We start from the raw sequence: 11112 nt of genomic DNA on the forward strand, positions 1-11112 counted from the left end.
ACGGTGCTGGCGTCCCCATTCGCATTTACCACTCAATCACCGCAGCCAGTGCCGGTGCCTGGCCATTTTAATGGCATCCACTTTTGCTGTCGGGCTGTCCTGGTATGCCTGGTTCTGCTGCTGTCCTGCCCTGCCTGTCGGTCTCTTGCCGTGTCTGGCGCGGTACGGCGGTACCTGCCTGCGGGCGGGCACCGCACCTCAGAGGCTCAGGCTGCAGAACATTGCAGTTGCGAGAACGGGTACCTTTTGTGTACCTGTCCTTCTTAGGCGATCATGGTGGCAAAAGGATGTACTCCAAATGTGCTGGGCAGCGGTACCTCCCCTTCCCCCCTGCTAACCCTGCCAACCCTCTCGACCCGACCACCCTCCTCCGCCCACCACCACCACCAACTGAGGCAGGCGTGGACTGGATTTCATCTGCTGCTCCGGGCAGTGGCACCGTACCTCCTCACACCTCTCGCTTTCCCGGTCTCCCTTCCTCTCTCTCTCTCTCTGTCTCTTGCTGGGCGGATACCTTGCCCTTCGTTAGCACCACCTTGGCTTCCACTGTCCCCTCTGTGTACCTACGAATACCGACTGACTGAGGTGGTGACCAGTGACCACCCACCCCCCCTGGTCGTCTCCCCGTCCCCAGTCCCAGTCCCCCGTCCCCGTCCGCACCTTTCCTCCTCGGGTCCTGCTCCTCCTGCTCTTCCCACACACTGGTCTGGTCTGTTCAGTGTCGGCTGCTGCTGGCTTCGCCCTCTCGCCTCCATTCACACGCACGCCGCCATCATTCCTCGCTCCACTCTTCTACCATCCTCACCCCCATCCACCGTCCCCATCCTCCCCAACTCCATCCATCCCAACCCGACCCGTCCCATCCATTTCACTCCTCGATTTTTCTTCCTCGCGTCTTTTTTCTTTCCTCCCCTCCCCCAACCCTCCCCTCTCCCAATCCCCCAAAACCCTCGAATCCGCCGTATCACGACGAAATCCACCGTCCTCGACTCTCACGAATTCCCCCCTTCGAGTCGTCGACACCCAGGATTCAGGTTCTCGTCTCTCCCTCTTCGCGATCTGTTGCCGCCGAACGACATCCGTTGTCACTTCCGCCCGCCCTAACTTGGTCGAGTGGTTCGTTCATACGAGTTCGACTTTGAGCTATCAAAACACCGACCACCAAACCCGTGTTTTCTACCCTCAACAAGATCGTCCGCCAACGCCGTCTTTTTGGCGTCGCGAACTCCGTCCGACATTCCCTTTCTTCAAGGTAAGCCCCGACTTTTCCATCGTTCGAATATCATCATCTCGTCGCCGCCCGCCCTTCGCCGACAGTCTGGTACACGACCTTCGTCCTATGCTCGACGCCCGATCCGACCAAACAAGACCATACGCGACACCGGCAGGTTGGCTGGGGCACTCTCTACAGCATTCACTCGCCCGACCTTTCCAATCGCCCAAGCTTTTCACCAAACGCCAAACCTGAGCTGGGCTCGACGCTTTCCGAACGCCAAATGTGCTGGGGTTGCATGACATCGGCTGCATTTGTTTCCCACAGGGGCCACCCTTCACTGGCACAGTCGCCCAAGTCGCCTCCCAGCACTCCCGCACTCCAACACCGGCCCGCCACTACTTGACGCATCATTCGACGAAGCTTGTGTATCAGACTCAGGCACAGACTGTCAAAGTTTTTATTCTGTATCGATGCTCTCGCTGACATTCACCAATCCAGACAGTACTGCGGCTTTCCTTCTTCCTATTGCCCGACTTTCTTCATCCGGTGTCTCGCGGCTCTTGGATTCCTGACGCCCCGACGATCAACCTCAGTTAAAGCATCCTTTTTCCGAGTCAGCCATCACCAGTATCCATCCCCACGAAGATACTTATTCTTCCTGGGTCATCGAGCCGTCATCGGTCACCGAATCACGACTCACCTAGTTTTCTTGTCCGACTCCTCCGCTTGACATTCGCTCCACGAAGTCGACTGACACGAAACCCTTGATGGCTATTCGCGGTTACTAAGGGCTAGCGTCTCTTCCAACCCTCTCTCAACGTCTCGATTTCACGGCCTTGGACATCACCATCAGCACACTGCGGCTCAGCCTATCGTTGCTTAGTGTCTCCCATCCAGGTGCCTCGAGCAACTTCCTTCCCGACAAAGGTCATTTCACGATCTTCGTCGGACCCCCTCTCAATACCGCCATCATGCCCGGAGGCGTCTGCGCTGTCCTCGACTACGAGGTTGACCACATGGCCGAGTTCGTTGCCGAGATGGCCACCCGTGTCGTCATGCCTCTGTCGAGCACCGCCGTCACGCCCCCCTTCCGCAAGTTCGTTTCGCAGATCCTCTCTTCGACGCGTCTGCCCAAGAGCACCATTCTCCTTGGCATGAACTACCTTGCGAAGCGCGTCAACACCCTCAAGCAGAACAACCCTGCCTACACGGTTCCTGAGGGTCAGGTCTGGCGCATGTTGACAGTCTCGCTTCTGCTTGGCAGCAAGTTTCTGGACGACAACACCTTCCAGAACCGCTCCTGGTCTGAGGTGAGCGGTATTCCCGTCGCCGAGCTCAACGCTCTGGAACATGAGTGGCTGGAGCAGTCTGGCTGGCGTCTCTACGTCAACCTGGACTACAGCGAGGACTACAAGGCTTGGCTCACCAGCTGGGACGAGTGGAAGGTTCTCAAGGACCAGGCCACAGCTCGCGCCAACCGCGAGAGACTTGTCCCTGCCATCGACACCAGCATCAACAGATACAGCGGTCGCACCGCTTACAACCACTTCGTTCAGCAGCAGGCAGCTGAATACGAGCGCTACGAAGCCATCAAGCGCAACGAGATTGCCCACCAGCAGGCCTACAACTGGAACTGGCAGGCGGCACCGCTCACCCCTCCCGACTCGGGCTACGGCACACCCGAGTACATCAACTCTGCCACGTCGGCCAACGCCCGATACAACGAGTGGTTCTCTCAGGCGGCCGCTAATGCCCAGTGGAATGGTCGCTACCAGCAGCCCTCTCACAACTACTACAACCACCGTCACAACCAGACTTACTCGGGCCACTACGGCTACAACCAAACCATGTGGGAGCATGGTGTTGCTGAGTGCAATTGCGCCAACTGCGTCGGACCTGCTGTCAAGCCGCCCGGCTACTTCGCGCACCCCGGCTTCGGCCAGCCCGTCATGGGCTGAGCCCACCGGCGATACTGGACGGACACAACCGTCTATGAAATTGGCAGGAATTTTGTTATCGGAAAAGTTTGGGAGGTCTAGCGTCACCGGAGACGCAGGCTTTTGTTCTTTTTTCTTTCGGCATGACGATACATTTGCATTCTTCAGATACCCTCTCACGACGAGAAACCGAAAGAAGCGGTCACTTGACCCGATGGTTCTCACCTCGGAGTTCGACCATCACGACTCGGGCGCGGTTCGACGCCTCCGACCCACCACACAGCTCCGGCTGCCGGGTGTTCTGATACCTGGTTCTGACGTGTCGGAGGTGGATGTTCACGATTCTGCGGCCGCGGCCCCTAATGACATATTTCTTTAATTCTTTGTGTTACCCTTGGTATACGGATAAAATTCATCATTGGCGTTTTACGGTCAACCCCTGCGATTCCCCTGGAGTTTGGACGATAGATTTTGTTGCTATCCGTATGGGTTATGTGGTAGGAGGTGGTCTCATCCAACGATCCGATTTTCTTCCGACCGGTTCGACGGCACAAAACCAGCGATCGCCACCGACAACGAAACCTCCCGATGTGCCGAGATGATGCTAGTACTGGACACCCTCGACTTTCTGGCGTCCCACCGTAGCTCATAGCTTACATTACTCGGGATGGACTTGCGAAGCACCGACAATATTCACTCGCTTGCTTCCACTTTCCTTTGTGTGGTCCGTGGAAGAAAATTGTATTGTTTTCTTGTAATTCTCATACTGGCACTCACCGGATTACTCTCAGTTGGCGCATGGTCTACCGGAGTCGGTCGTCCACGTCATCTGAGTCTGAGGTGACGCCTGGCTTTGTCCAATGCCTTTTGCGCTACCGCGTCAAAAAAAGACAAGTTGCATGCGGTGGAGGTACATATGGATCACGTTTGATTTTTTCGGCTGGCCTTGGGCAGCCATTTGTTTGTTTGCAAGAATGAAAAAAAATGGGACTCACATGGAGAGGTGTTCTGCATTGCGCTGCAGGTCAAAACGGAGGGGACATCCCCCGGCAGGTTTTTTCCTCGCTTTTTTTTCGGGGAGTTATTTTTCTTTATTTTGTTACGCGGCACTTTTTGGACGGTTGGCGATCGGTACGCTCTTCTCGTTCCCGACTGAACGAGAAACTGAGACGCCGCAGAACCTCCGCTGTCCTCTGTTTATGACATTCTTAGACGTCTCTTATTCTTATTTCCTCTTTGTGTCAATTTGGCATTCACTAGAGAGCGTTATGGCTACGGGGTATGAATTATCAGAAGGGTGGCAGATAATGCGGGCTCGTTCTTCCTTGCACGTATAGCCATTGGGATTTTGGTTTTTTTTACAAGGTCTGTATGACTTGGGGTTTCGGAGAAAAAAGCCAACGGGACTGGCAGCGGACCTTCCACCACGTGTGCAGCGTCGACCGACTTGGGCGACACACGAGCGTGTCCTCGCTCCCACGCCAAGTGTAAGCTGTCGACACAAGGGAAATTGGTTTGGATATGAACACGAGGGAAAAGATTGGAAGGAAAAGCAAGGATAACAAAACGCGTGGAAGAAGCACCGACGCATGGGCACGACCCATACTACTGGAAGACGCAGTCCTAGACAAACAGATAAATACACAAAAACTTGAACCACTGCAAACACCACTGGAATACAAAGTGAACATGAGAAGCTGATAATGAAGCGGAATCAGCTCATGTGAAATTAACGTGATGGAATGAAAATTTGGAGGGCATGCGCCAGTGAAGTGAAATAGAAATTGGCTGCTGTTAAAGATGGGAGCCAAAAGTGGGGACGGATAAAGACGGAGCCTATGATTCATCAACTTTCCAACGTCTCTCTTCACTTTCTCCAGCTACCTAGCCAGCCTGGGGCTTTCAAGATCCATCGTAAACACCACGAAACCATCAACGAAGTCATTCATCAGCCATTTAAACCGCTGTGTCATCGAAAAACACAGTTTTTCTTGTTTGCACGAGCTGTTTTTCTCTTCTGCCGATTTCTCACGATCCTATTGCTCGGGGCATCCCGAAAAGTCGTTTTACCCTTCCGACCCTTCATTCACTCGGTGCTGGTTGACCGTCGCTCACAACACGACGTCAGCGACCAAGTCTTGAGATTTAATTTCTGCACGCATCCAATGCACTGGTTTTTCTCGCTTGATTCGCTAGAGAAACTGGGGGAAAGAGGGGATTATGTCGCGATTCGTGTCGGCGGGGGCGATTAACGCCGAGACTGGCGAGGCTGTTGCCGCCGCTGAGGGCGAGAGCAAGGCGGTGACTTCGACGACGGGTTCTGGCGATGCGGGACAGACGAGGAAGAATGCCGAGTGGGAGGCCGTGCAGAAGGAGCTTGATGCGGAGAGGAAGAGGAGGGAGGAGGCGCGGGTGAAGGCGGTGGAGGGCGGGGAGAGGAGTTTGTATGATGTGTTGCAGGCGAATAAAGGTGAGTTTCCTCTGTCTCCGTCCTTCTTTGCTCCTTCATTTCCATTCTAGGCTTTTTTGCCATGATCACTTTTTTCCATGAGATTTGATCCGAGGAGGGAATGGATGATGAGACTAGACTGACGATACCTGGTTACAGCCGCGAAACAGGCCGCCTTTGAGGAGGCGAACAAGATCAAGAACCAGTTCAGGCCGCTCGACGACGACGAGATTGAGTTCCTGGACGAGGTGCGGGAGGCGAAGCGCGCGGAGGAGGAGCGGGTGCGCCGGGAGACGGAGGAGGGGCTCGCTGCATTCCGGAGGGCGCAGCTGGGGAAGAGGCCTGCTGATGGTGATGCCGCGGACGGAGACAGCGGCGCTGGTGAGAAGGGAGGGGATGAGGGAGAAGGGGGCGGGGAGGAGGAGTGGGCTGTCGGGAGGAAGAGGAGGCGGCGGGAGAGGGTTGGGTTCGGGGTGAAGAAGGCTGGGGAGGAGAAGAAGGGTGAGGGGGATGGGGGGAGGAAGAGTGAAGGGAAGGAGGATGACAAGGCGAAGGAGGTTGAGAAGGTGAAAGCGAGTGCACCTTTGCCGGCGCCGGTGAAGCCTAAGATGGGCCTGGTTGCGTACGGGTCGGACTCGGATGATGAGTGATACTCGGACATCTCAGACGAGGGAAGAGAGATGAAGATGAAGAGGAGTGTACATTGGAATTTTCATCAAGCGGAGGCTTGGCTGAGCCGATATCTATCATAATGCCTCCCGCGCGCCTATTTTTTCCATGCAGTAGAATTACAGAAAATACGCCCCGGCCACCGGGGGGGATAGTGTACAACCATTTTGATACTCCTAGGCACACCTTACTCTATATTGGCCGCGAGACAACGCACGCAAAACAGATCTTTCACTCGTCATCAACGTTTCCCACATTCGGGCCCTTCCTCTCGGCGGGCCGGATGGTCTCCCACGTCCAGATGCCCAGCGCGCGGAGGTTGCTCTTGATCCAGCCCTCGACCTCGGTCTCGGGCACCTCGATCGTGCGCGCGCGTTCCTCGACCTCCGGCGCGATCTCGAAGCGGCGCATGCGCTCGGCGATGCGCGGGTCGACGACGACGGGCGACGTCCAGATGCGCTCGGTGGAGAGCTCGGCGCGCTCCTCGTCGTCGCGGGCGTCTTCGGGCTTCTTGTAGGCGCTCTTGACCCAGTCGCGCTCCTCGTGCGCGAGGGCCGCCTGCTGCTCGTAGGGGCACTCGGGGTCCCCTGTGGGGCGGTACTCGCGCGCGTGGGCGAAGCAGACGGCGGCGACCTGGCGGCCGATGTCGTCGGCGAGGCGGCGGCGGTTGAGGAAGCGGCCCAGGCGGGTGAAGGTGCCGGAGAAGCCGAGGAGGTGGGGGAAGGGGATGGGTTCGGAGGGGGAGAACTCGGCGGGGAGGGAGGGGGGCAGGTGGGCGGCTTGGTAGTCTGCGGTGGTGTTGTGGGGGATGGGTTGAGGCGGGCGTGCGGGTTTCTTTTCCTCTTCTTCTGGCTTTGGTTGCTCCTCCTCTTTCTTGGGCGTCTCGCCGTCGGTGGTAGCGGCGGCGGTTGTGTCGTCGGGTTTGGGGGCCTTGTCCTCCTCGGGCTTCGGCGGCGGGTCAAGGGGCCCGAGCCAGCCCTCGTGCAGGCCGCGGATGTACTCCTTCCACGCGTGGCGGCCGATGACGATGTCGCCGCCGGGGCCGTCGTACTCGGGCACGCCGTTCTTCTGGCGCATGGCGTCGCGGAGGTTCTCCTCGGTCGGGAGCAGCTCGACGTCCGGGCGCTCCTCGCGGGAGCGCCTGCGGCGGATCTTCTCTGCGACGGCGGCGCGGACGTCGCCCTGCTGGCGGCCCTGGACGAACTCCCAGTCGAGCCCCGAGGCGGCGAGGATGGGCTTGACGTACTCGAGGAAGTGGTCCTGGGCGACGCGCAGGCCGTCGCCGGGGGGTGCCTCGATGAGGACGGTGAGGCGGCGGGGCAGCTGGGAGGGGTTGGCGATGGGCTCGGCGGCGAGGGGGGCGACGGCGCGGGCCCAGCGGGCGGTGGCGCGCTTCTTCTCGCGCTTGTCGTAGATGACGGCGCTGGAGAAGGCGGCTGTGAGGGAGAGGAAGATCATCCAGTTGCGGGAGGGCAGGCGTTTGGGCGGGCCGCGCATGCCGAGCATTTGCCAGACGGGGTTCGGTTTCGGGGCTTTGTAGGCTTCGGCGACGGAGGGGCCAGGGGCGGCGGTGGTTGTCGTAGAGGTAGGAGTTGGTTTTAAGGGAGGGGTCGTGGCTGAGGGCGCGGGAGGGGTTGCCTGGAAGGTGTTAGCGATGTGATGTTCGTGATGATGGGGATGGGGTGTGTATACCTCTGGAGGCGTGGGCGGCTTGGAGTCCGCCATGTTGGGCGGTTTCTCAGTGAGGACGAAGAATTATGCGGGGTTTCTGGTCGATTTTGTGGCGCACACACCAAAATATGGACGCGGAGGAGGCGTTCGCAATTAGCACGAGGGGTCTACCTCAGGCGGGACGAAGTGAGGTTTTTCGAAATTTTGTTCGCGATAAGAGCTTCGCCGAATTATCGGATCTACCCGTCCCAAAAGGGCAAGGTGGGGATTTGTCGCCCACCGCCTTCCAGATACAGACTAGGGCCCGTGCTCAAAACGCACTACAAGCTGTCACTGGAGAGCCCGCCGCGTTTACTGTTCCTCGCTGAAGGCTGCCCGGCAAGCACAAACTCAATTGGCAGGGGAGTCTGGTCCAGCTCGGGCTTCGACGACGAAGATGCACACGGGGAGACATTGCAGCGGCACCCCGTCTGAAGAAATTATGCCCTTCTCTATGTTTTTCCCTCCGAGAGCCCCGAAAGGCTGAAGCACCCAGCTCCGGGATCGGGACTTTCATCTTTGATACGCAGAGGCCGGGGGTCCACTATGGGAGGACATTTAGCTTGGCCACCCTGACTGGTAGATCTGGACTGCATGATCGGCCATTCTGCAGAACGACGGCTTAAAAGTCGCGATGGCAGGAGGACGCATTGCGGTAAATGGCTTGACGGGTTGTCATTGGGCATGCAGTCTAAGGCACCTAAGTTAGGTATGGATGGGGATTAATTAGGTACAGACACACGGGGCATCACTTGAGCCTACCGCCAGTCTTGATGCCAATCTTGGTCAACGTGCCTCGTCAGCATTCTGTTGGAGTCTGCTTGGTGCAGCGTGGCGGTGCAGACAGCCTTCTAACACTGGCGGGAGATCTTCCCATACGATGGTCGAAATATAGAGGAGTAGCACTCTTTGTAACCGTAGATCATGAGTTATCCATGGGTCGTGAGTGGCTGTTGTGTAGTCATAATCCCAGCCGAGGGCTCTCTGGCGGGAACACAGGCGATGCTGAAACACAGGCGAGCAAGCAGAGACGGTGAGCCACACCGTACATGTCGTCACACACGAGGCCGGGGCAAGTGGTTTTTTAACGGGAGATGTCAAGCAGCGGCGTGAATCAAAAGGCGGAGAGTGCAACGCTGCCATGTGCCACGGACAAGCTTGTGTGGTGGCGGGTGTAACGGGGGGCCGCCCCGTGCAGTGAACAGCGTGGGAGGCCGCAACGCCGCAGACACGATGATGCTATTTTATCTCGCGCTGGGGCAAGTGGGAATGGGTTCTACGACGTCGTGTTGATGCTTGGCCCGTTGCAACGCGTGATGCTTGGTGCCGCGGAGGAGCCAGGCTGCCGGGTGGTCGTTGTGTCGTGTGTGTGCGCGTGCGGCCGTGTCGCGGTTTTGGCATAGAAGAAGCTAGAACAATGCGGGTAGCGGAGGGTATGGGATGACGACGGCAATGCGATGGGCTGCATCAGGTGGAGGGTCAAAGTGACGTGGGCTTTTCCTTTCGCAACGGAGAGACGAGATGGAAGGGCCCGTCGGAGAGATGAACCGGCGAGGAGGGATAGCCATGCTTTGGCTGCAGTAGGGCAGAGTGTCAATGCCCTTTCTTTCCTTGCTTGCTTGTCTTGGGTGGCAGGCAGTTGGAGTTAGGCCCCCAAAAGACCGGAGGACCGGAAGGGGGAGGGCAAGGTTGTTTACGGTGATCTGAACTCGAGGCCCGGATGGCTTGGCCGGTGAGTGTGAGTGTTAGTGTGGGTTGGGAAGTGAGTGAGTGTATCCGTATGGTGTGTACGTGCGGGAGGAGGTTGACGGGTAAGGCAGGCGGAGGCAGGCAGGCAGGGAGATAGGGAAGAGGGCATTCGGCAAGATGCCGAGACGATGTAGCACGCTTGGAGGTGGAAAGCCAATCGCAGAGGCGGGAGGAGACGTTGGCGATGATGGTGTTGGTTGCACCGGCAGTCGACGTTGGCGTCCACGACATCTTGTTTCTTTTTTTTCTTTTCTTCGGATGGACGGTTCCGGTGAGGGGCCTGTCTGTCAAGTTAAGGTGGCTTAAGTTAAGGTAGCCAAAAGTAAGGCACCTTAACTTAGGCGGGGGTCGCGACGTAACCATGGCAGTTGATTTTGACTCTGATGAGCAAAAGTCAACGATGTCCGTAAGGTGGGAAGACGAGGTTGGTGTTAGCTTACACGTATTCCCAGAGACACGGTTGGTTGGTTGGCTGGCTGACTGCTGAAGAGTCGGTGAAGGGGGGCCGCCGCCACAGGAGAGAAGAGGTCGGGGTTAAGTTAAGCGATTGGAAGCGGCCTTCATTGCTGTGAAAGCCTGAAAGGTGAATTGGAAACTTGCACTTCACAAGCCCCCGCCACTCCTCCGCCCCGCACGTGTGGGCCAAGGACGGCTGTCGGTGCGAGGGGAGACTGACACTGGAATCTGGATGCAAGATTGGGAGCATCGCAGGTAGCGGAATGAAGAACAGGGTGTTTGCCAAAGTGTGTTTCATGGGCGGGCAAAAGATGCAAAAGGCGGATATCAGAATAGATGAAGCCCCGTCGCGGTAATATTCTTCACTGGGCCTTAAAGAGTGCAGGAGCAAGAGGTGCAGCGGAGGAATTCAAAGGTACATGCACATACATGGACCTAGCATACATTAGGTAAGTACCTCACAACATGGCATGGCAGCTGTACCCCACATGTCGGCCCATCAGCCAGTGACAAGCCGGCATGGCTCCAAACTCAGGGGTAGCTGGGGTCCAGCAAGGCCCGAATTCACGTCCAAGGCCCCCGCGACGGGCCCACGACGCTGCCACTGCCGTTCCATGCCGCTGCCGCTGCTTGGTGTTTGCTTGACTTTTGCTTTGTGTTACCTGCGCCTGTGACCGACTGACGGAAGGTCCTGAGGCGGCGAGTCCCTGAAAAGTGTCACGTCCCGTCTGGACTCTGCCGCGACACTGGCTGGGACCCGGAACCCAATTGCTGGCTGTTGGGAGCGGCTGAAAAGTAAACCTGAAAGTCACCAAAGTCACTCTTCAGTGCACTGCAAGCGCCTCCTTCCACAAGAATACCTCAGTACTCTGTACTGCGTGCACGCTGTCCTGTCCCGGCTCCGGGTCTCGTGACTTCAACTTCCC

At 57.5% G+C, this 11112-nt stretch overlaps 4 protein-coding genes across 4 annotated transcripts; 3 read left to right on the top strand and 1 right to left on the bottom strand.

Annotated features, from left to right (window-relative positions):
- Nucleotides 1-287: 287 nt before the first annotated feature.
- CGGC5_v016764 (uncharacterized protein) lies at nt 288-1813 on the top strand (the record flags this gene model as incomplete). Its single annotated transcript, XM_032037378.1, has 3 exons — nt 288-440; nt 1028-1252; nt 1715-1813. The coding sequence occupies 3 exons, from the start codon at nt 288-290 to the stop codon at nt 1811-1813; spliced, it is 477 nt and encodes a 158-aa protein (XP_031883989.1).
- A 374-nt stretch (nt 1814-2187) lies between these two features.
- On the top strand, nt 2188-3174 carry CGGC5_v016765 (Meiotically up-regulated gene 80 protein; the record flags this gene model as incomplete). The annotated part of the gene is made up of 1 exon (XM_032037379.1): nt 2188-3174. One exon carries the CDS (start codon nt 2188-2190, stop codon nt 3172-3174), a length of 987 nt encoding a protein of 328 aa, XP_031883923.1.
- Nucleotides 3175-5373: 2199 nt separating this feature from the next.
- Nucleotides 5374-6252, top strand: CGGC5_v016766 (uncharacterized protein; the record flags this gene model as incomplete). Its single annotated transcript, XM_066153568.1, has 2 exons — nt 5374-5623; nt 5762-6252. 2 exons carry the CDS (start codon nt 5374-5376, stop codon nt 6250-6252), a joined length of 741 nt encoding a protein of 246 aa, XP_066006883.1.
- Nucleotides 6253-6502: 250 nt separating this feature from the next.
- On the bottom strand, nt 6503-7996 carry tim54 (Mitochondrial import inner membrane translocase subunit tim54; the record flags this gene model as incomplete). The annotated part of the gene is made up of 2 exons (XM_032037381.1): nt 6503-7909; nt 7964-7996. The coding sequence occupies 2 exons, from the start codon at nt 7994-7996 to the stop codon at nt 6503-6505; spliced, it is 1440 nt and encodes a 479-aa protein (XP_031883925.1).
- Nucleotides 7997-11112: the final 3116 nt, after the last annotated feature.

Source organism: Colletotrichum fructicola, assembly GCF_000319635.2.
Source record: "Colletotrichum fructicola Nara gc5 chromosome Unknown KSG_Nara_v1_contig11, whole genome shotgun sequence".
Classification (NCBI taxonomy): domain Eukaryota; kingdom Fungi; phylum Ascomycota; class Sordariomycetes; order Glomerellales; family Glomerellaceae; genus Colletotrichum; species Colletotrichum fructicola.